General features: G+C 39.0%; 1 protein-coding gene across 1 annotated transcript; it reads right to left on the minus strand.

The window, feature by feature from the left end:
- On the minus strand, positions 1-25,483 carry ACTR2 (actin related protein 2). The gene is made up of 9 exons (XM_064446655.1): positions 25,327-25,483; positions 18,893-19,003; positions 13,208-13,423; positions 9,094-9,166; positions 6,587-6,723; positions 5,638-5,787; positions 4,796-4,941; positions 4,247-4,379; positions 1-3,020 (listed from the first exon to the last, which is right to left on the minus strand). Exons 1-9 carry the CDS (start codon positions 25,372-25,374, stop codon positions 2,850-2,852), a joined length of 1,185 nt encoding a protein of 394 aa, XP_064302725.1. The 5' UTR covers positions 25,375-25,483; the 3' UTR covers positions 1-2,849.
- Between the last annotated feature and the right edge of the window lie 81 nt (positions 25,484-25,564).

The following is a 25,564-nucleotide window of genomic DNA, read 5'->3' on the forward strand; positions in this document are numbered from 1 at the left end:
TACTTTGAAAAAAATCTGATTTTATTCTTGTATTGAAAAGACCTGTCAATTTAAATAGATGTTTATTTCCATTCACGGTCTCAACCAGTGTTGTGTTAACATTATTCAGAACTGTATAAAAAGCCATTTGCATTACATCGGTTAACATCCTATAACACTGGGTGGGGGTTGGGGTTTGAAGCAGCTTTACATTAAAAACAGGATGTTCCCAAAAAACTTACAACTGATGCGGCACCTTCTATTCTAATTTTTTTAAGAGCTGAAGCATATTGCAAATACGATCAAGTTATTTGGTCTTAAAAAAAAACAAAACACAACTTTAAAACCAGGTTGCTTTCATAGCAAAGTTGAAGCTGTCAGCTGAGAGAACACACACATACACTCTCGCATGTGAACACACACACGGAGAACCACAATGAGCATAACTGGAACACCCCATTCAGTATTCGGATTATTTATGCGTTCTTCTGAATCCATGATAGCTGTAATTGAAAATGCTAATTGCCTTTTTAAATATATATTATTTAAAATGGAAACACAGTTTCCATGGAAACCCAAGATTCTGCACAACTGACACTTATTACTCATGGTGCTGTGAAGTTCTCTAGTGGAAGGGCCAAATTCCAGAACCTTTATTCAAACATGCACGTACCTAATCGAAGCCAATGAACAGGGGAGAAGATGGTTTAGAATAGGGGTTGCAGGGTCAAGGCCTAGATTTGAAAAATCACATGACAGATTGTCATTCAAAAAAGGTGTTTAAGTCATTCTTTGGTTTATTTCCATGATTCTCAACACTGTCTGAAAAGCCCAGAGACAGTCACATGAGAAACCATAGCTCTAAAGCAAGCCCACAGCATTTTTAAATCTTGTGTATTAAATGTTCAGAAGACTACCCCTTACATTCATGTCCCCAAAAATCTAGTAACTGCTTAAGTGCATGCACAGAGGCATGACCGGCATGCCTGTAAATTCATATTGTTCAAGTTAAGAGTAAATATAGCTGCAAAAAACCCCACCCACCTATAATTAAATGGTCATTACTAGCAATACTATAGCGACTGTCTTGTTATTAAAGAAATGCAGACATGCCTTCTGCCTGTTTGACTAGCTCAGCCAAAAGGAAGCTGTCTGCTCAATTTAAAGCGAATTTCAAGAATCCGAGGGAGTTTAATATTTCCATGTTTCTGGGGTCAATTATTAATGTAAAGATGTAGACAAATGGCAACTATATGAAAGCATATCTCATACATTCCAAGGTTTGGAAGTCAAAAGCAGATCTTAACTTCCTTATGCTTAAATGTTATGGTAGGCTTGGAAAACCAGTAAGAAGTGATACAATATGCCCATGAAAAGCAAGGTAGAACTAAGTCTAACTGGCATTCGTATGCAAGCAGTTTTTGCTATGCTTTATGTAAGGCAGATTTTATTGCAAAGATAGTTACCAGTCTGCTAGTAGGAAGAAAATACAGGCAACTATACTCAGAGAAGATGGCTGATAATTACTAGTGACAACTTCTATTTTTCAGAACAACTCAGCTTTAATGTACTTTCTGAAAACAGCATTTTCATCACTGGTTTTCACTTCCTTCCCCATCCCATGTTAAGTATCAAAAAATCAAGACTGGACAAAATGAATTGTGGATATTTACCAACCAACATCATCTCATATTCCAATGTTATTTTTAACTGGAACAAATATAGGTCATTCTTTATAACCTACTGCCAGTGGTTGTTTATAAATATCCGCTTGCTGCAACAAACGCCGGTCATTGAAATAATCATTTGCAGTAACTACTTGGCACTAGGTTAACGTACTTGTAAAGTTTAATGGAAGTGCATACAAGCACTTAGAACATCAGACTTTTAAAACTGGAGTTTTGGGGGTTTTTAATATCTATAGTTAGTTTTCACAAGCATTTCTGAAAAGTATTAAATCTTGTCAGAAGTTTAGAGGCTCCTGTCTCAGCACATCTAAGTTTCTCAGCAATTACAGAATAGCTAATTTAACATTCTTGCTCCCTATGCTGAGACAACATGGTACCAAAATTTAGCTATAAAAAGAGGCATTTTTGGTCAGACTGACCCCCAGCTGTCCCATGACAGAAAAGCAACACAGCTGTCTCCTCCCTCCAGAAAAAGACACCTAAGGCCACAAATTTACATTTGCCAGAATATCAGGTGCTTCTCCACTTGTGGCAACTGTGTACATGCCCACTTAGAGAAATACAGTATGAAAGCCCCACCACCACCTTGAAGGATAAACCACCTCAGAAGCCAGTTTAGGCAGCAGTGCATATGGAACCACGTTACATTGAAACAGTGTGTTAAAGCCATTCCAGCTAGTTAAACTAGTTTCTAACAATGTTTAATCAAAATTCCTAATTGCAGGAAAGAAAAAAAAAGTAATCTTAATGTAGAGAGAGGCAAAAAGATGCAAAGATAACCACCACAATGATCCAATAACAAACTCCTGTTTAAAGGTTTTCTTATGCTAAAAAAGGCACACAACCCCTTGTGAACTAGAGACAAAAGCTAGCAGTACTACAGCAATAAACCCTGAAGAAAAAGCCTACCAGAATTACCCAATTGCCTACTGGGAAGGAACAATGAAGTAGACAGGCTGCTCTTGCTCTGTTTTGTTTGCAGGGAAGTGGTCAAAATTTAATAGTCAAATTTAGCCACATTAAGAAACATTTAACAAAAGCTACCCCAAGAAACCAGAACAAAACCTGACCTTTGGGTCAAAAGGCCACAGACAGGCCCTTCCATAGCATGTAACTGAGTGAGTTCAGAGATTGGCAATAAAAGAAAAAAGCTTTAGACGTGATGAGAACAAGCTTTGGGATTTATCGAACAGTCACACCAAGCTTTTCCAGCACACGCACTCCCTTTTCTTGGTATTCTTGTCGGGTCATCCAGAAGTTGTCTTTGTCTTTCATGATGTCTGCTAGAACCGCGCCACCCAAAAACACCATGTGCTTTCGGCGAGGTGGATCCTCAATTCGGATCTTGAATTTCTAAGAAAAAAAGAAAAGAAACTGTTACTAGGATTCTTGAAGCAAAGCCTTTCAAAATGAAAATGTGCTTTCCACCAGAACAATGAAATGGAAACTGTTTAGTAAGAAAAATGCAACTGAAAAACTGAAATGTTAGCATAGGGTGCCCTGTGTGAGCTTCCAGCTTGCACAACCAAAGTGAAATAACTACTTTGCACTGGAAATTAGAGACAGCTATTGACACTTTCCCAGAAATTATACTTTCAGTGTATCCACAAAAAGCCCATGAGTCAGGACACAAAATTAAAGACCATATTTTTGCATTTCATGAACACAGTAAAGACTGAAATACTTCCTAGGCTTCAGTGGCTAAAATGATCAGAAGTTACCTGATCATCAACCCACAAAATATTTTAGAATTATACCAATTTTGGGAAGGGCAGATGGAACAGATTTTAAATTCACACAATCTAGACCAGCTTAACTAATTAATATTCCCTTAAACTCTTTGATACTAACTTCAAGACCAAAAGGGAGTACACAGCTATGTGTGAAATACTGTCTTAGTCTTAAAACATTCTGCACAACTGAGTCATTCCACATAGCTGCAAAAGATCTTTAGAGAACAATATATTAAGAAACAGGGAAGTTCAGTTCACTTCAATATCAGAAACTCCACTCAAAGGAATTTTCTCTGTAAATATCTCCTCCTTGAAAAGGAGATACCACTGCATTGTAATGCTACCTCTGTAACTTGTGTGTGGCTGTTGTCTGCTTATCACAGTAACCAATGAAAAAGGGAAATTTATTCCACTTGAAGGTGTGTGAGAACTCTACCCCCTTACTTTTGCATATTTCACAGCATGAACCAAAACTTCCAGAGATTTTAAAAAAAAATAGTTTTTTGCTCAATTATGACATTAAGACACAAAAACTCATTAACTTTTTTTAACCTTACTAGGACAAGTTGTGCCCTAGCATTTATAAGCCCATTTTACATTCAAACTAACCCAAGACTTCAGGAATTACTTGTTATTAGCACAGAGTAGAAGGTGGCATTATTGCTAGTATATACACACAAGCCACCTATACGAAACGCAGGGGTGTGAAGAACAGAGAGGCAGCAATTTTTCCAGTTGCATGGAGGGCCACCCGCGGCTGCTGTCATTTCTGACTACTTGGTTCCCTCTAGTGGGGATTCAGGATAAACATCGGCCCCACACAAATCGAGCAGCAACTCTACCTACCGAGAGTTTTTCCACATCTCCTTTTAGAACGCGTTCCAGGTAGAGCTGTTTCAGCTCCCGCTCCAGTCGCGAAGGCAGACCAGGGTACATGGTGGACCCTCCAGACAGCACAATGTGCTTGTAGAATTCAGACCTGACAAAAAAAAAAAAAAAGCCTTTGTAGCATCTTATAGTACTCTGTAGTACAAGTAGGTAACTGTATGTCCAGGGGAGCAAACAGAAATGGAAAAAACAGTCGCTACACAAAGACAGACTTTGCACAAGTTTGGCAGACTTGCTCATGCTTCTCCAGGCATCCCAGAAAGCAGCAGTAAAAAAAAAAATAAAATTGTGCTTTCAAGATTTTAACGTTGCTCATTCCTACCAAAATAGTCAAGTTTCCAGACAACTGGCTAAGCTCCGAGATCTCAAACTGACCCCCACTCCCCACACACACCCTTCCCCAGCAGTGCACACAGTAGCGTCTACAGCAAAAGATGTTTTGTCCAAATGCGGTTCTCACATCACCCCTTGCACCCTGACAGAGGGTTTTAAGTGTTTTGCTCTTACCTGGTATCAATATCAGCGGCCTGGATGGTGTTAAACAGCAATTCAGCCACACCCACCCCCTCTACATTGATTAAGTGAGGCTGGAAGAGAGCCTCCGGTGCCTCAAACCGTTCTCCACCAACTTTGATAATCCTGCCATCTGGGAGCTAGTGAAAAAAAAATACCATTTAGAAGACTACTTTTAGCCACTTGGATACTAAACAAATCAAGAGGAAATGACCTACATTGTTCCCTAATGTTTTAAAACAGGAAATTGTTGATAATTGTCACCACTGCAAGAAGTCGTTCAGTACAACTGAAAGATGCATAACAATTGAAGAATTTGTCAATTTACATAGAGACATCAGGGACCAGAGACATCAATACTGACGTACCAAATGTTTCTTTGCATTACAGCTCCTAATATCGATTTAGAAGAAGATCTTACAGCAAGAGTAATGCTTTCCTGTAAGTTCTTTTCTTCCATATGTGATCACAGGAAGTTTCCACTAAGGGCAAGTTTACCATTTGTATCACCAGATATCAGTCTCATACATGTCACTGCTAGATGGATGAAGCTGAAACAATCTGACATGCTAGAGTAAGCCCAATTTCTTTACAAGTTCCTGTATTACAATATACAAATTTCAAGGATCTACAATGACAAAAATGAGTACAAAGTCTTATGGAAAAGCTGGAAAGAATAAAAGCTTTTAAAAGCCTTTTTTAAAAGAACCAAGTAATCTGATTCTACAGGGAAGCGAGCTACTACCAAGAAAAATTCAGAAGGAATCAAAGCTAAATGCTACCTGACTTTAAACCTGTGAAGTTTAGGACTAGAAAAGCTGTCTCAAAACACTCACCGTGTATGATTCAACTAGTACTGTGGTCTCTAACGCCAGTTTCTGCTCCTGTTCAATGTTGTATCCCACATAACACAGCTTTTCCTTGATCATGCGAACAGTCTCAAAATCAGCAGAATGGTTGAAAGCATACCCTCGCAGTAAGAGGAGCTAGAGGGAACGTACTAGGTTAGCAGTAATGAGAGGAACAGTCCACACCTCTTTACCAGCAGATGGGTACATTCAAACACATATCTTTAAAAGATTGTCTCCCTTTTTTAACTGCAACTTTAGATTAAGTCAAATCCATCACAGTGTATCCATTATTACCAGAAAAGTAGAATAGCAGCAGTATTACTCCAAGTGGGAGCATTACTCCAAGTTTTCTTCGTCAAGACAACTTTCAGTATAACCATTAGAAGATAACCAAAATAATTCTCATATTTAGGGCTTCACTTCAGAACACTCCAGTATTCCAGTTTAACCATAAGATTTGACAATCTAGAATGTTGCTTATATTTAAAACAAACAAATTAATAGTTTATAAAGCATACTGTCTTATTTAATCAGGAAAGAACCACTATACTATTTTCCACACTGTAAGAAAAAGTCTTTTTGAGAACAGCTGAGTAGAACTGGTAGAATATAATTTTGTTTTCATTTTATGTATCAAGAAAGCAAACTTTTGCGTCTTTCCTTCCCAAATACGGAATAAAAATCCCTTCCTACAAGACTGCCATTAAGAAATGGGAAGTCTCTGAATAATATCAATAATATCATGTGATATTAGATGAGGAAACATAATAAGGATATGCTGAAGCTATACAGAGATTACAGGAGTTCTTTCCATAATTAACATATGAATAATAAAGGGAAAATGTATAGTGGTTTCTTCCTATCAAGGGATTTTAAACTTGAACCAACATACCACAGATACCAACCTCAACCTTCAAAATTCTCTCCAGCTTACCTTAATGAGGTACCTAGTGATATCCCTCCCAGCAATATCTAACCGTCTGGTGAGATGAGGGAGAGAGAAACCTTCATAAACTGGGCAAATATGAGTTACACCGTCTCCAGAGTCCACAACAACACCAGTCAACAAACCTAAAAGAAGGGGGGGGTGGTGGTGGTGGTATGTGAGTATAACTTTTATTAGCACCTTGATGAATAGAGCAGAACAGTAGCAAGTTTAAAATAGCATTTTTCATTGTAATCTTAACACAACATCCCCCAGTGACCATTTTGGGAAAAGCAGTCAAAATTTAAAATTCAGTTATTTCCCTTCAGCTGGATTTTAAACTTAAGGTTTTCAGAGTAACAAATGCTTTCATATACTTTTTTCAAAGTATTGCCTCTACTTTTTCCTAGATGCTTATAATTCTACCATTCACAATTTTATCTGGTGTTTTGACATCTTAAATTGCAGCTTAACTAAAGAGAACATCTAAGATCATTAAAAGCTTGTTGGGGCACAAATTACTCCTCAGATTCAGGTGTATATGTCCAATCTTATATTAATTTCTCAAATATGAAGAAACCTAGAGGTATTCAGGCCACAAGTTTACCCTGTTACAACTATTAGGAGTTCTTGATTTTGACTGGTATTCAAAAACCAAAACAATGCTTTCATAAGGTAGAGAATATTTGGACTATACAGGACATCTCTCATTTTCTTCCCCACAGAAGTAGTGTTAGGCTGAATCAGATCCACTTTCACAGACTACAGAAGTTAACTCCAGTGAAAAAGTTTACCACAAAATCATTAAATTCTAAGGTGTACAAAACTGAGGTATCATAAGCATGTAGAAACAGAAGTTTCTACACCTCTCTAACAAAACATAAGAAACAGAATTAATGGTGAAAGTTGATTAGAAAATAGTTTTATAGTATCTCACAAGCTACCTAGAGCAAGAAAATGCACTTTAAGGGGAGACCTTAAAATAATGAAGGAACATTTAATATGTAATGGCAAGGTGCATTGGTTTGGCTACTGTAATTTACTGAAGCTTTGTAAACAGAAGGCAAGCAAGTTGGTTATTTCCCTCAAATGAAGCAAAGAACACCATGGTTCAGTTGTGTGATCAGATGTTCAGAGTTATTAGTGAACCAGAGTAACCACTATGCAACACAACAAGCCTTGCAATTGGACACATGCAGTAAGGAAGGAAATAGTCAGTCACAGGAGACTACACCTAACTCCAAAAGACAGTTGTAAGGAATTGCTAAAGAATTTCCTGATTAGAATTAGGTTTTGATATATAAACCCCTTTGCTCTTAAAAGGCACACGAGCACACAGAATTCCAGGTAAAACACTAAAGACTAATTGCTGCTTTTAACAGCACCAACAAAATGTGATGTACTGCAATGAGGCATGTCTCTGTATGTAATTTCAGCCAGCGCTTTAATCTTTAATGTAGTATAATTAAGTCGGGTGTTTTAAAGGGCTTTTTTTGATTTTCAAAAGTAAGTATCTATTTATGTGCCACTTGTTTTTTTTATCTTCGTAGGTCTTCAACTTTGTTTTAGATGATAATATGTAGAAACACTGTGCACTACTCTAAGTTGTTTCCCATTTTATTATTCAAAAAGTAATTGAGCACTAGATGGTAAAACACATGTACAACTACAGCAGAATTTAAGGCTGTATACATTAGTCAATTAATACTTATAAGGAATCAAACCAAAGAAAAACCAAGGTGGGGGATGGGGGGAGTAATAGCACAGGTTGTGGCAAATAAAATTAATAGCCAGGTCTGTAAAAGTGGTTTTGGTTCAACTAGTTTTATTGACTTGCTTAACAGAACCACCCTTCCCGTATCTCATCTTTTTTGCTCTTGGACATAGAAACTATGATAACATGTTAACAGATAAGGATATTTGTCTTCCTATGTGACAGCTAAACACACCAAGCCACTAGAAAACAGATGGAAGGAGTAATTTTATTAGAACTGATGTGCTTGAGAAACTTCTTGAAGTCCTAGATGGATTGCAGTCAATGGTAGAATTTATGTTGAATTCAGTGAATCCATCATTTTTCTCCTCAGACTGAGGATCATTTATTCTAGTTGAACTACAGCACAAGAATCAACATTTTTAAACTGAAAATAGTGCAAAAGTCACTTAGTCATCTTCTGGAAATTCACTTATGGTGATAATTTTTTTTCCTTTAACAGAAAATCAAAAGCATGTCATTAAGACTTGATGCCAAAGGCTGAATGACTACACCCTGAAACAATGACAGTTTTGATAAACCAGGTTTTTGCATTTACAAGCATGTGTCCACAGTTGGTTCATGAAAATAACACAGACAGGGGCACCTATCAATAGCTCCTCAAAACAAAAAGCCCATAAATCAGAGCTGAGCTTACTTACAACAGTATTGAATTAAGCCCAAGACCCATTAATACCGTATTAATTTATAAATGTGTTGCTGAGCCAAAGTTCTAAACAGATTTTAACTTATCTTTGCCTACCTTGAGCATACAAAGTAAGAACAGCCTGAATGGCTACATACACCCCAGAAAACTGGTATGTCTCAAACATAACCTGTAAGATGAAGGCAAAAATTAACATCCAAAACAGGCCAAATACTTAAAAGAAATTTCATAGATGTTTGAAAACTGTATTTCTAGAATTCTGTATTTTTACTGATCAAAAACACTTTCCAAGAAATTTCATCACACAAGTTCTATACAAACATTAGAAACTTACTTGATTTACGGCAGTAAGTAGTATATTCAGTTCTATACCTTACCTGTTCCCACAAGACAAGCCATATGAAATATTCCACTTCTGTTTAGTAACAAAAAGTGAATAGTTACAAGAAGCCCACATATCAATTTCAGCAGCTTTACTAAACCATTTTCTAAAGTGCTTAATGAGCAGGAAGCCATACTTGTAGACCAGCTAAGTACTTCATTGTTGAAGTGTGACTTGGTGTATATTCTAAATATAATGAAGTTCAGGATTTCCCTTTTATTCTTCATATCAAGCCCTACAGACTTTGCACTACTGTACAAAGTAAAGTAAACACCAGACTCCTACACATATGGGTCTAAAATAAGCCAAGTGTCACAGGTTGTTCTCTGCATTTGGGCTGCCTTCTTCCCTTCTTTAAAGTACAACTGATGACAATCTTCTACAGTTAGTGTAAAATCCACTACAATTGAAATAGTACAGGTAGGGCTAACACTGTTACTACATACAGAAAACCACAGGTTTGCAGAATTCTTACTGAAACATGAAAAGTAACTGCCTGTCTTGTAGACTAGGTTCCCCTAGCCACCACACTAGTTTCAGTGAAGAAAGAGTCTAAGATTATAGGATGTAGAGTTTATAGGATCTTGTCTTCTTTATAAACACAAAGGAGGCCAAGTAAACTAATCATACTGTACAGCCGTTTTCCCCTCAAAATGCTTTACCAAGAAAAATGGATTAACTCTGATTATTCCAGCACATACAGAAGTTTTGCCTTTGCTGTCTGCAGCCTCCTGAGCACTTCTGCAACTTCTAGAATTAGAAACTGATTAAATCCTAACTACTCCCACAGCTCAAGTAAGATATCTAAATATTTTTAAAGAAAAAAAGCTGATGCCTGACAATTTTAGAATTCTGAACTATTTAAAGAACCTCCTCTGGTAGAATAGTGTGATTTTGAAATGGCTGACCCATATAAAAAACCTGATCCTTGCAAAGTCAAGTGAATTATTTCTTAGCTGTGTCAAGCACACCACAAAACCCCTGGAAAGTCTGATGCCACCTTTCTCAGGATATTTACTGTGAGCATGCAGTAGAGCGGAAGTCAAGCAGAAAGGAACACAGAGGGGGTGAGCTGCAGAGCACCCTGCCATGAAAACATCACACTTCGGGGGTTTTATAAACCCCCAACGTGAACTGGGTAATATAAAGGGAAATTTAATACAGTAATCAGGCGCATGGACTAAGCATGAGCAAGACATGATTTGGCTGGCTAGTAACTTCCGTAATGGCCACAATTTCGTACTCACAAAATACCTTCAGAAACGAGAAGCAGAAGTGTCTGCCAGAAAAGGAACAGTTGAAAGGACAGCAACTCAAAAAGAGATCCCATTTGAGTAGTCATTGTCCAAAACAAGCACTATCCCCATGGTGAGTCTTTCAAACAACCCAAGTGCTTATAAAATCATACCACAAAAATCAATATTCAAATGTCATTAGTTACTGCCTTCACATGTTGTACTAAAACATAAACAGCTTTTGCAGTGGCTTCTATTACCTATATGCAGGCTTTTGGGGGGTTTTTATTCTTTCTTTCAAGACATCTAGTTCTGCCCTATTTGACATGAAAAATGCCTTGACATGGGACATAGATGTTAGCAAATCTTCAGAAGTAAACACTGAGCAAGATGTTCTGAAAAGATTCTTCTCATGACAGCAGCTTTTGGATTACTTACAAGGTGATTTTCTAATTGTGCATAGAAAGGAAGAACTAAAAACTGTGAAAAAAGATAAAGAATACTAGCTTGAGATTAGGGGAAGCGGCTGCGCTAGAGTATCTCTACAGCTACATGATATGCCATTACAGTCTGGCTGCTCCTGAGGGTATTACAGAATGAGAATACAGCAGGTAACTAAAGACAAACAGCAAACAGTCAATCTGAGGAGCAACCAGCATCTTATGCATGCTATGAAAGAAATGGCACTTTTAAAATATAAATTTTACAATATAGCTGTCCTGTGAACACTGCTGCTGCTACTATGTGGCTGGGTTTGATGGAGCAATGAGATGAGGAAAGAGAATTACTGGAAGTAGAATGAAGTATAGCATATACAATATACAATTATCTATCATCTTGATATGGTCCAGATGACTAAGCTTTTCTTTGAAAATGCTACTGCACTGTATCACAAAATGCAGAGACATTATGTTTACTGCAGGTTTTAGGAAAAAAAAATCTTAATTCAGTCCTCTGCTTCATACTGGGCTAGCCTCCCTGAAAAGGAGTTCATGTCAAAAATTGAAGGAAAAGGACTATAAATATGTTGCAGTTAAAAACTAAATATTACTAGTCCTCCTAAAACTGTGATCCATTAAAAATATTAATAGAAACCATGAACTTCTGTTTAATTCAAATTTCAGTTTACAAAAATGGTTTCTAGTTCTCCCTAATCCTCTGGATCATGATTAAGTATCTACAATTTCTACAGTGGTTTAAAAAAAGCAAATGGGGCAATACAAATAATTTATCGGACTTTAGAAGCCATAAGACTTTTCAATTTAGGATATAAAATGACTCAGTCCCAGAATAGCTAAAAGCCAGCCTTTTGTGTTTAGCCAGAAAACAGAAACAAGAACACTGTTGTAGACAGCTGACAAGCAAAGAAGCCTGAACAGGAAATTCAACCACTCCTGCTCCATGGAGGCCACCCAGAGTAATCTGCTACATCTATCACACCACAGCTGACTGATATACAACAGACAGTATTACTAATGTTACATTACATAATACTTAGGTCCCTAATGTCCACAATTGCTAAGAAATGCTGAATTTAGGTTGTACGGTTTGACTTTTTTTTCCACAAGTTTTTCCAACGTTGCTATACTTCAGTTGCTCCCAAGTCATTGAAAGAGATTACCCACTTTGCAGAAAACACTACTGTAGCTGTGACAACAAAAGGATTTTAAAGGAAAGGTCAGCATGTAAAGATAAAGGTAAATTCTTGTTAGAGTAAGCAACAGATTTGGGAAAAAAAAAATATATATACACACAAGCTTTCATATTCAAAGTTCTGATAAATGGATAGTTTCAGACTTGGAATCCATTTTTTCCTGCCCTACCAGCTACTCCAATTACACACTTTTAAAATTACACTTCTTTTACACTGAATACTTATGTTAATTGAAAATACCTATGGCACTTGTGCAAAAAAAAACCCCAACCAACCAAAAAAAAAATCTGAGAAACTAAACTTTTTGTTCTCGTCAAACACTACTGCTCTTCAAAACTGAGTCTTTGTCACATGGTACTACAGCTAAACATATGCATCTGACAACCTACATTAACACAATGTTCAGATGGAGCTTAGGTCACTCAGGGCAGCACTCAAGATCTAGGATCCCAGAATCAGGCTTTCCTTCTTAGAAAGCTTTGGTTGATAATCCCTAGCATTAATCAAAGATTAGTGAATTGGTTGTCATCACACCTTTGTCTCAACTACCTCCAACAACACTGGTCCATCTGGTAAGCATCAACTTGTTCAAGCCTCAATCTCCTCTGAGGCATTACTGGCTTACAGAAGTCCGAGCCATTTAAAAGTAATTAACAATCATCCAATAGCTAGCAATCAATATAACTTGGATACATGAAAATAAACATATATTTCCAATTCTGTGTTTTAATGGTGATATGCTTGAGACAAGAGCCTGCTTATACCTTTTGAACGAGATCCGCTTGTTTGAATTTAATCACAGTAGCCTTCATGGCTATGGCTGAGGACAAGTTACGGTTAGAAAACAGAACTGCTTTGCCTCAGACAGTTACCAGGTGTTAAAACCTCTTAGTGATACTCAATGACAGTATATATATCAGTTTCTACTAGCAGACATACCTCCACTATCTTCTCCCTATTTTTAGTTGGATTCATGGGAGGTTCTGTGAGTAGTATTTTACAATTTTTTGTGTCAATATTAAGTTTTTCTGGTCCAAAAGTGTAATCCCAGAGGTGCTTCATATCATCCCAATTTCGAACTATGCCATTCTCCATCGGATAATTCACTTCCAGCATTGAGCGTAATTCACTTGCTTCATCACCAACCATGAGATCCTGTAAAATTTTAATACAGAAACATGTCAGTGCTTGCAAAGTTTTCTAAACACCAAAATCCTCAAGAATGACAGTGAACCACTCCAGCCTGTGTCCAACTGTGTTCTCAAACAGTGCCTATGTTTTAGAATTGTTTTCAGGTACTTAGGAGAGAAGTAGAATATCTTTCATGTAGTATTTAAATTTGGCTGTTACACATCCCCAACCTTTTCTAAAATAAACTTTATTAATTCCAACTTCTGATTAACCTTAAACAAACCAATAAACCCTGTTACAGCTAGACACTACAAAGACCTTTATAGGGACAGATGTTTCTCCACTACACCTCCAAAATTCTTCTATCAAATACTAGTTTCTAAGGGCTGAGATGCAAAAGAGCACATAAGGGTAAGTAGGTGGGATTGGCAGAATATTTTTCCATGCATGTCGCAAATTTCTGTGCACAATACCAAAAAAGGAATAATGAAAGGTGAATAAGCATACCGAACAGTAGCAAAAGCAAGAGATTAGGAGTTCCACACTAGACATTAAAAGAAACAATGGTTTACATATTGCCTATGTCAGTAGAGTGTGAAGAGACACATCTAAATATAAAATATACCGTCGTCCGTTCCATGCCAGAAGTCCCAAGCCAAAAACCCCAGTAATGCATTCTTACACAAATACCACCAACTAATGCATAGTTTGTATAGTCATTTCACACTGATAAAGCCATTTGTTTATTAAAGTTAGTTATGCAAACATTGCACATTCAAATTAGTAGCATCATATCTTCTCCTTTCCCACGTATTTCCCAGAGGAAGTATGCACAGTAACATCTTATCTTTGCTCCCTATTATATCCCATACTTTTCTAAAGAAGCCTTAACTGACTTCCTCGTAGTTAGCCCATAAGAACATATTTCTAGGTACCAATAGCACTGTTTCCATACTAATATTATATTAAAATTATTACAAAAACCCAGCTGCTTCATGCAAAAATAGGCCACCACCGTCTGCGGTCACTGCGGCACAAAATTTTGAAGTGAGGGTTACCCAACCTACTATTCAATGCTAGGGAAAAAGATGCACAACGAAAAAAACAGCATCCGGTTTATAATGCCTTTTTTTAGAAGTAACCTAAACAGTTACTGCTTATGTAAAAAGGAATTTAATTGGAAATAGTTTAAAATCAATCCATTCCTCTTCCAACCCTCTCACTGACAAGGTGTTCTGTTTTCCCTTGCACAGCAGATCACACTTCATTTCTCTACAGAAGACAAAAGCCAAGACTAACATTTTCAACCAAATGTACTCTAGTGAAACTTACTACAAAAACTCCACCATGCAGCCACATTACTCCTGAGAATTTAAGACGACAGAATCCACCAGTTAAAAGAATAAGAAGCCTTTTTTGTGGATTATTCTCTGAGGCTCTATGCTATCAAACAGGACAGCCCAGGAAAAGCCGCTATTCAAATGTGCAATGAAAGTTGCACAAAACTTTCACATCATTTTAAAACAAAGTTAAAGGGCAGAACAACTGCTCTCAAGAGCAGGCTGACAAGCATGTGCACTTGGTAGGTGAAAAGGAAGGAGGACACCACAACTGAATTCGCAGAGAGGAACCAGTATCACAACATCCAATGTTTCCACACTTTGGTACTCAGTAATATTTGTCTAACTGAAATCTGAAAGTTTTTTCAAGCTCTTGGTTTGTGATGTTAAATACAGCAATTTCTACTATTAAAGATGCTGAGCTCATGTTGATCTTTAAGAGTTATTCTTGCATCTTGCCAAACTACAGACTATGTAGCATTTAGAAGCAATAAATGAAATATTCCCATGAATTAGTTGCTAGTAAACCAAAGCAATGAACAACATCCAAAATAAGTATGTATTCAAATGTAAAATGTAAGACAAGACAAAACAATAGCATCAAAAGTAACATAACGGCTACCAGGTCCCATCAAGCATAAATGGTAAACAAGCAGCACAGGGGCACCTCACTTACCATCTTTTTGTTATTCTACTTCAACAGGTCAAGAAAGGTGAAGAAAGAAGGTAGAAGCAAGAAAGTCAGAAAAGGCCTAAATGAAATTCTCAAATTATTTTAAGTACACAGTAGAAATAGGCTGAAAAGAGACGCAGGTACAGCGGGAAATGATCAAAGTTAGTTCAGTTAGGGCCAAGCTAACATACTCAGGATTTCAGATTAAAATGTCTCTTTAAAGGAAGCTATTGCTGCATGTCACTGGCATGTCATGTTTATGCATCTTACGTTGCAAACAAGATCAGTATATCTGCCTCTTTCTCATGAATAGGATTCTGTGCATAAATATTCTGTAACATTGGAGTTTTACCCTGGGCAAGGCATTTATACGAACTAGATATGACTCTGCACAAGGCATTTCACCATAACTAGCTCTGACAAATGCTAAATTTTATTTTAAATATTTCGCTTTAAACACCCAAGAACTGAAAACTTAACATTAACGTATTCACCTATAAGCAGGCTAATCTGTTCACATATCATGGAACAAGTACCCAAAAAGAATCGAATAAGAGATATTTATTTAAATTATGGCATCTATTCTCAGAACGGAAACAAGCAATCATGAAGGGCAGTAGCAGGAGTACTGTCTCCAAGCTTTTTCCTTATAGCAAGTTGTGGAGGTAGGAAGATAATTAAAGCAGCTGGGAAGCACTATGAGAAATCTGAAGTGCCTGCATACAAATGTTTTCACGATTATTGAGATTTTTCCTCCTTTGATTAAATTTACTTTGAGTCACCTAAACTGTCAAAAGCCATAGGATAACTATCAGCACATCAAGGCAAATCTACTTATTCTGCAAACTGTATCAGAGGAAAAGTGCATAGAGCTTCTGGCAGCTGCCTCTGAAGAGGTCACAGTGTGGCTCTCTTCATCACTTCAGATCCAGAAAGTTACCTTCTCCAGGCTGTCTTTGGCAGAAACTGTGCAGAACCGTAGGTCTGATCTGCCCTAAAATCCTGTTTTAACTAGTCAAAGCTACTCGTTAGTCCTGACTTCCTAAGAAGGTTATTAACCCTCAAACTTGCTTCAAAGATTAGTAAGTCAGTAGAAACTAAGAGCAGCATCTATGCTTCTGCTTTTAGAGTTTTAAGGTTGCAATTTTAAGCAAAGTAATCGCAGTAATAACTGAACTTTTGTGTTTTACGTCCCAAACTGGGGAGTCTGAGTAGGACAAAAAGCTACATCCCTGCTGCTGGCTGAAATGAGAATCCAGAAGGAAAACATGGACAAAGCAACCTGAAATTGGTAACTCAATAAATGGATGATAACCATTGTTTTGATCAGCTTCCAGACTTTTCACAGCATTTCTGAATTTCACAAGAATGACGGCTTTTTCTGAATAGTTTTGAAAAGTTAAACTGATAATCTTCTTGACAGCTTCCTTTACTCAGTTTTAAACTTATCCAATAAGAACTTGCAGTGAATGACTAGATTTAAATTTTGGCATAAAATTCAGCTGCTAAAATAATTCTTGTTTTTTTAGGAAATCTGTAAGAATCTCACAAAGAAAAAAGGCACTCACACTGAACATGTCTCCCTGCTGGGATACCCAAAGTATCTGTGGCAGGGATTTCTTCTCTTGATACACTGCTTTCTTAAGAAAGAGTGACAAGCTATTATAGGCAGACGCTATAAAACTTCTAAGAAGAATCTAGACACAGTTCATACTCCCTAAAACACACCCATGCAATCCATGCTCTAGCAAAAGATGGGCAACGCATGTGAAATTATAGTTTACTGGTTCTTTCGCACTGATCTCATAGTAATTACCCACTTCTTCTACCTCCTATCTTTCCAATTCAACACTGTCACCCGTAATGATATTAAACTAAGTTATCAGACAATCAGAGGATACCAAAACTGGCAGGACAGGCTGTATCAGATCACCTGGAAAGAAAACATGATTCCAACAATGAGATTTCATGCAAGAGAGTATTGAAATTAAGACTTGTAAATCACTGCATAACTTTTGTAAAACTTGACCAGGACCTCCCTGAAGAAACTGTCACATTAAGTTGAGGTAGATATCAGAAGAAACACCTCTCCCTAAGCCCTGCAACAGAAAGGAAGATGCTTTCCCTCTCCTTACAAAAACTCTAATCTACTGTGAAAGGGAAAGATCTCTATCCTTTCAACCAAATTTTCCCAGCTGACAGAAGGTAAGCAGTATTACAATATAATTTTTTTTAAAAAATAAAAGCCCATTTTGGAAAGGCCTGATTGTCCCTCATCCTCTTGACTTCCTAGTATGGCCTTCTGGTGATGCTACTAACTTCATAGGCAGCAGAAGAAACCAGATAACTGAAGTTCCCCTTGTTGCCCATAGGGTTCTGAAAATAAGGAACAAGACTGGGCAGATTTTTGTTCTTTTCCTTTCACTAAGCTGCTCCTCAGAAGCAAGAAAGAAAGCAAAATTGAAAGCCTGTATGTGTGTGGTTCTACTTGACCTTCACTGGCCTAAGTGAGGGCTTCTACAGTTCTGCATCGCCTCCCGCTTCTCCTTCAAGTTCCTGCTTCTGCTTTGCTCTCAAGCTGGAGCTGGCACAATTGCCTAGTAAGGCAGTCAAAACTTTACCTGACAAAGAAATTGCTCTTTTTCAGCTAGATCAGCTCATTAAAGCGGCTCACCACATGGCTGCACAGGCAGCATGACCAGCGCAAGGTCAGAATGTGTGGCTAGAAGCAAGAAGGGAGGATGTGACCACAGCAGGGCCAAGACAGTTCCTGAAGCCTGTATTGCAAAAGCAACTACTAACATTTGAAGCACTACTCTGTAATTACAAAATAAAGTGAGAAACGATAGCTCCCCAGACTTCAGAAGAAGATTCTCAAACAGGTAGGGGTGTGTGTCCATTCCAAGCTTGGAATATCGTCCCAAGATGAAGCAGCCTGAACACAACCTCTCCATCTTTAAGTGGTATGGAACACCTACGTCTATCAACAGCAAAAAGAAAAGAAAACAGAAACAATAGAAACAATGAAATGCAAACACAACCAAGGTTAAACATCTTATACAAGATCACAGATGATCAACTGTGAGTAGAAAGCACACAGTATAGGAAGACCTAGAAGCTCCAGCAGTTCTTCAGCGCTGTCTCAAAATCCCACAGTATGTCTCGGTGACAAACATCAACCACTTCTGTCTCATTTCTGCCTTCTAATCTTGACATCATTTACATATTGGCATTTGAAGCTTTGTGTTGCCCAGAATCACTTGAGCCCTACCTACTCAGTTATACTACCTGAAGGCCTCCAGTGCTTTAGATTACCCTCTTAGCTTTGTAGTTTGTGACAGGCTACAGAAATTAATCAAGAGATACTAAAACAACATAAAGAGGAATTAAGGAAAAAGCATTTCCAAACTTTAGATAAGCCAAAAGCTGCCCTAAATATTTTTATCTGTCAGAAAGGAATAATAATGAAAAAAAAATTACCTTGATTTCAATGTTTCCCACTTTAGCAGTTGATCTTATAATGGGTCTTCCAACCAAAGCTGGAAAAATGTGCTCTGGAAAATTTGAGCCTGCATAGCCACATTTCACAAACTGAAAAGGAATAAATAATTTTATAAGAATAGGCATTACTTCTGTTTACCAACAGAAACCTGGTTTGGGGTAAAAAAATTAAATCCCAGATGTAAGAACATGTGACCCACTGGCAACCAACAGGATTATACTTTCAAATCAATTTTACACAATTCAGATGATGCATAGACGTATAAAACTGAACTAAAGTATTTTCCAGAATGTTTTCTAAATCAGACTGTCAGATTTTTGAGAAATGGTATTACAACAACTAAGTACATTGAGAGGTGTAAGAGAGTCCAGTGTTTGAATCTGGATTGCTTGCCACTCTATACAAAAAGTTCTCTAGCAACCTGAAACCCATCATTTTGTAATGGATCACCTTATAATGAGTACCTAACAAGACCAAATTAAATGACCTTTCCAGCACACAGTAACATAATAAATTACACATCAGGAAAAAAAAAAACCCAAAACCTTGTGAATTCAGGTGTTTTGCTGTTATAAGAAGTGTTTTAACAGTGAACTAGCAGATAGTCTGTGCAAGTCAGATGGGTTTCTCAGAGAGTTTCATGATTTTCAGGGTTTAAGGATAAAAATTATGAGTTTGCAGTAAGCAGTTCTAAAACCAACAGCACAACCAACACCTCGGCTGACGGTAGTTCACACCGAAGAGGATATTCTGAAAGAGTGTTTGTTACCCAAATAAGTACGAAAGGAAGCTTTGTATCACTGGGTCCCAAGGTAGTATATACACTAAGAAAACAGTCAGGATTAACTGAGCATTAAAAAAAAAAAACACCCAAACAAAAAAAAAGCAGAACAAAAAAAAAAAAAAGGCCCACCACAGTCACTAGAGGATGCACAGTTGTAAAACAAGAACTTTAAATGTGCCAGCAAGAAGTTACAATTTTAGCTCACAGCGATCAACAAGTTATGCTCTTTGGCTATCCTACTCTGATGTTGATATACCATACTCTGATGTTCTGCCTGTAGTTCATACAAAGCAGGCTTCTTTTTTGATGTATGCTGAGCGTACTGCCCTACCTCAGCATGCCAGAACACCACCCTGCAGTTCCAAACTAAACATTATGCATTTTCATCTGCAAAATTACTCAACCATCTAGGTGTAACAGCAGTAACACAGCATGACAGGACCGTTCAGGTTGGAGTGAACCTCAGGAGCGCTCTCACCCAACGCTGGGCTCAAAGTGGTCAATGCTGAATTCAGACCAGGCTGCTCCGGGCTTTGACCAGCTAGGGGTGTTAGAAGGCTCCGAGGACAGACAGTTCACAGCCTCCTTGGGAACCTGTCCCAACAGCTTAATTATCCATTTCAGGTTGTATTAAAAGCCTTCTGCTAGAATTTCCAAAACATTCACCGAGTTTTCTGAAGTCATGTCTGAAGACTGCCACTGACATAATTATCACAGTAAAGAGCACAGCTAATTGCAGCTGCAGGGAGAATTCTGCCATTACACTAACGGCAACATGAAAAGCCACCTTCTGTTGCTCTAAATTATTCCCCTTACTGCATTAAAAAGGGCACCTGTTTTGGAAAGAAAATTTTGGAGACAGTTATGGAAAGAGCCAAGAGATTTTTTAATTAAAGTTGGGCTAATTCGGGGGGGGGGGAGGGAATTTTTTTCAGGGAATTCAGGGAATTTTTTTTGCTTTTTGTGACCCTAATTTCTTTCACCCATTCTGTGCTTGCTGTCTCCAAAGGCAGAGCTGTTTGGAATACCTGAGGAATGACACTGTGTGTACAACTCCTTTTGTTTATTCTGCTTCAATCCATGGTCTCTGAACAAGCAAGTACTTATCAACTCTTTTGCTTATATTAAAGCCAGAAGTACCTAGGAGTTACATTCAAGAATGCAGTGCTGCTATGAGAAAGCAAAGAGTAGCCACAAGCATTTTTGGATCACCCTACCGGAGTTCACCAGAAGACTTTACAAGAAGTTTTATACCAGAGGAAAACATATGAAACATTTCGAAGGACTCAGCTGAGTCCAAATAATGGTGTCCACATTTTTTAAAAAAATAAGCTCCCTTTCAGACTTATCAAATTACTGCATTCAGGGAACCACACAATTTTTCTTGCGACTACAATATTTAGGTATGCTTGTTATAAATTTCATTGTGCAGGACCTAGTCAAGCTAGAAGAAGTTCTGCAAAACAGCCCATACAATCCCATCCTCCAGCTTACGGTTTCATAAATTGTTCTGAACACAACCATACACACCTCCAGGTAGCCCATGCACCTTTACACCCATATGTTTGCTTACAGCTCTTCCTCCTTTTCTTTCCGCCCTGCATGAATCAACCTCCCTACCAGTCATCACCCACTGTGTTGGTCAACAGAAGTAACGGGACCAGCAACATCTAAATGAATCTTTACAACTCAAGCTACTGCAGCACCCCTCAAGAAGCTCCGCTAACCCGCCTTTTAAATCCTGTGGACTGGGCAAGTAAACTCTGAGGTTTACACAGCAACCATCGAGATACGTGACCAAATTGGCTACTGCAAAGATCAGTGAGTGCCTCTTGGCCAACCTTAAAAATACCTCTTGAAATCACATACAACTATGCTGACCTAGAAAATGCCAGCCTACAAAAATACTATTCCAAGTCCTTACTATTTGAACTGTTATAGTAACTTCCAGTCCCCTTCCACATTAAATCCTCAACACACCTTTCCGGGTAGCCATCAGTGCTAGCAACTAATAAATCCTAGATTTTAAAAGCAGACTGTCATTTCTCCAACCAGCCTAAAACGCGATCAAAACCAGATTTAATCTATGTGAATGTCAAAGAGCAAGATTAAGCTTGGACATTCATGGTCTGTTCCCTATCTCCTTCAGGCTGGAACAAAGAGCCTTAAAAATGTAATTTTTACAAAGTTTGGTAAACTCAACAGTAGATAAGATGGGGCAAAAAGGTTTAACTCTCTCTCTTCCCCTTCAAATTTGAAATTTACCCTCCCCCAGGCTACATGACAATTTGGTGAAGATGAGAACAACTCAGTCTTGTATATCAGCTTTCCCATCAACGAGAGCACCCCCACTGTAGCATTCTCCCTGACAGGATACTGAATATTCAGCTGGTTTGGTAGGTTTGCAAGGATATAACGCTGGAAATTACAGCTGAAGAACCAGATTTGGTAGAACTACCAACAAGTAAATGCACCTAAGAAACACAAACATATCCATATAACAGATCTTGGAACAGTTTTATATTTTTGAAGGGGTAAAAGAAACATAAGATACTTCTCCTTCCTGCCCCTTACAGGCGATCCTCCATAATCTTCAATTAAACATTATGAACTGCAGCAGTTTGGAATATAACCAGCTTCTCTTTTCTAGTGCTGTACATTAAATACTCACTATTCTTGCCAGTCTCAATTTGAAACTCTAGTAAGATTTAAGTGCAGTGTGCTTGTCTCTTCCATCTCTTATTGCACACACCCCTTGCAACAATTATCATGTAATTTCAGTAGGAGGCTCAGCATACATCATGTCTCGAACAATAACACCGACACTCAATGAATTCATGCATCTCTGTCAGGAAGCCAAGGGTTCATCATCATTCATTTTTGCACGTATTTGCTATACATTCAGAATGTTTTAAGAATAGCTACTTAGCTTGCCTGTGTGCAAGACCATGTATGTAAGAAGTTTTACCATATATAGTTTCTTCTCCATTTCACTGTGGTTTATACCGACTCTTTCACTTCCTACTGAGTCATCAAACAGTGAGAACTGGTATGTATAAGTATTCTTTCAAACTAAAAGAATGAGGAAGCTCACAAACAGGTCATGTGACAAGTTTGAATACTAATATTCTTATCAGGTCTCTGTGCTTGATTCTTTCCATTGATGCAACTCTCAAACAAAAACCCTAATCAAAATTAAAGCAATTTTACAGGCCACTAAGTAACTTATCATTAGTCCTATACCAATAAAAACATCCATCTGCAACGCTTTAGACCTCTACGATGCCACTGCCTGCCTCTCTGCTACGCTACGTGTTGCAAGAACTTCCTTCTAGTCACCTCTTCCTCAAAGACCAGTTGCAGCCAGATACATTGGAAGTCCTACTGCAGCATAACACAAACAGTGCATTTCAGAGACAAGCCTAAAGTTAAAATTGCAACTGGATTTTTCTAAAGATATTATTCATTTTTATCTAGTATTTCTGGCACCTGGCAAGAGATCTAATTTCAATCATGGTTTTAAGTATGACATACCACAGTGTATAGGACATCATTCTGACATAAAGCATCTCTTCTTTGTCATACAGAAAAAGTATTAATACAAAAATACTGGTTTGACAATACAGGACTACTTGATGACCTCAGCATGCAGTTGAGGCCCAGGAAGATTTACCGAATGGAATTTTCTTCCAGTTTAATTATCCCAATTCTAGTTTAATTATCCCAATTCAACCTAAATATTTTGAATTTACTGATTTAACAATTATTTCTTAACATGTTGCTCTCCCACACAACGAACTCTGTTGCCAGGGTACTTCCACACACATGCTGTTCTGCTTAGAGGCCGAGTGCAGCAAGACAAGGTGAAGTGACACAGGCCCCTCCTCTCGGCACCTTCCACTCTTCTAGTTACTTATATCCTGCTGGCACAACATTCAGAGGAAAAAAAAAAGTATCATTCTAAGATGTCTCTTGATTTAAAAGCAAACACGGACACGTTACACCGTACAGAATCTGTGTTGCAAACCCAGCTTGAGAAATGGTGTAAAAACAATGGTTTCTACCCCATGCCTCACACCTCGTTGAGACTGGCCACAGCACAACGCTGCTGTCACTACTGGTATACTAAACATTTTACAACTCAATGATTTATTGCTCTGTAAAGGACTACACTAAAGGATGAAGCTCTTTTTTTTTATATGGGCCTGACAATAAGAGTATTAAATGATGAAAAAAAAATCCCAACAAAAAAGCTCCCATGTCCCTTTTTAAGAGGAAAAAAAATGGCAAACGCCTTCTTTGTTTCTTTCCTCTTTCTAAATGATAGTGTAAAAAGTGCCCAAAGGCACCAGACCCCAGACCTGTTAAAGATAATTTTTGCTACAGGAAAATTGAGAAGACATCAGAACTGTCAGACCCCAGAACTGTCAAATAAGACATTCTTCTTCGTAAGCCAATCATTTCAGACGCTGATTGGAAAAAAACTTCTAACTCAGGATCCTGAGTCTCTAACAACACCATCCTTTGTCTCAATTACTCCCTCTTGGGCTTCAAAAAAAAATTCTTTATTACAAGTGCTTATATAAAAATTTTTTTTTTTTTTGCCATTCAAGAGGTCTTTACATGCCGTCAGCTGTGTTAACTCTCCACAAAATCTTTCTTTACTAGAGAAAACCCTAGATTTCTAAACAGAACTGCCAAGGGGAAACAGCCACCTATAGGACCTTATCTGGTTGCTTTAAAATGGTATCTTTTTCACTTCCTGCCGAGGCGCCTCAGAGCCTGCCGTGCCACTGACAAAGGATGGATTTCTGGTGGATGCCTGCACGCTCACGGAGGGCAAAAGAGGTGAGAGGATGGCAAGGAAACCTTTGGGGCTCTATTGATTTAAAAAATGCCAATTTTGAATATGTTGCAGATCAGGAGGGTATGAACGAAAGGATGACGCTCCATTTTGACCAGCGGCTGCAAAAAGGAAAAAAAAAAAAAAAAAACAACACACCAAACCCCCACATTTCCCTAAAACTGATAATTATGCACAGAGGTCACATCCCCGATTGCTCAATATATAAAACGCCCGTTCAGAATCCAAAAAACTAATGGCATTTTTGGTCAAGCAGTCGCTGCTACAGAGAATTTGCTCGGGACACGGAGAGAAATCAGATATTCGCGGTATAACAACAAAATGCCGGGCGGGGGGGGGGGGGGGCACCTCACCCGCGCACCGGGCTCGTCACCATAGCACCGGGGACACCCCGACGGCAGATTTTGCTCAGCCGGTTTAGAAACGGGGGAACAACCGAGAAAGCGCCGGGATCGGCGTCTCCCACCGCCGGGCTCCCCCCGACCATTCATTCTACGGGTGTCCCCGTCGTTCCCCTCCCCTGCCCGCCGGCCAGGGTTGGGGGGGAGGGAGGGGGGGACGCGGCCCCGGGACGCGCCTCGGCGGGGTGTGTGGTGGTGGGGGAGGCGGCCGGGCCCGGTGCCGCCGCCGGCGGGGGCAGGGCGGGTGCGGCAGGCCGGGCGTGCCGGCAGGAAGCCGGGCCGGGCCGAGCCGGGGGGGGGAAATCGCCCTGCTTCCCCTCCCCCCCCGCCGGCAGGGCGGGACCCGGGGACGCAGCGACTCACCCCGGTGCCGTTGTCACACACCACCACCTTTCTGCCCAGCGTGTCCATCCCTGCGCGCCGCCGCCGCTGCCGCCGCCCCGCACCGACACAGACCCGGCCGCCGCCGCCCCGACCTCCGCTGCCGGGCCCCCCCGCCCGTGCGCCCGCCCTGCTGCCCGCCGCGCGCGCACGCCGGAAGCCGTCAGCGCCCGCCACCGCCCAATCAGGGCCGTGAGAGCACCGCCCCCGCCCCGCCCCC

This window comes from Phalacrocorax carbo, chromosome 3 (assembly GCF_963921805.1).
Source record: "Phalacrocorax carbo chromosome 3, bPhaCar2.1, whole genome shotgun sequence".
Classification (NCBI taxonomy): domain Eukaryota; kingdom Metazoa; phylum Chordata; class Aves; order Suliformes; family Phalacrocoracidae; genus Phalacrocorax; species Phalacrocorax carbo.

What these genes read in the sequence shown, in the direction of transcription:
- ACTR2 (XM_064446655.1), bottom strand. Translation starts at nt 25,374, where the DNA reads ATGGACACGCTGGGCAGAAAGGTGGTGGTGTGTGACAACGGCACCGGG. An exon ending in TCTTACTTTGTATGCTCAAG is followed by an intron (nt 6,724 to 9,093) that starts GTAGGCAAAGAT and finishes CCCTTCTTTTAG; the next exon opens with GTTTGTTGACTGGTGTTGTT. An exon ending in GCCGCTGATATTGATACCAG is followed by an intron (nt 4,380 to 4,795) that starts GTAAGAGCAAAA and finishes TTTTTTTGTCAG; the next exon opens with GTCTGAATTCTACAAGCACA.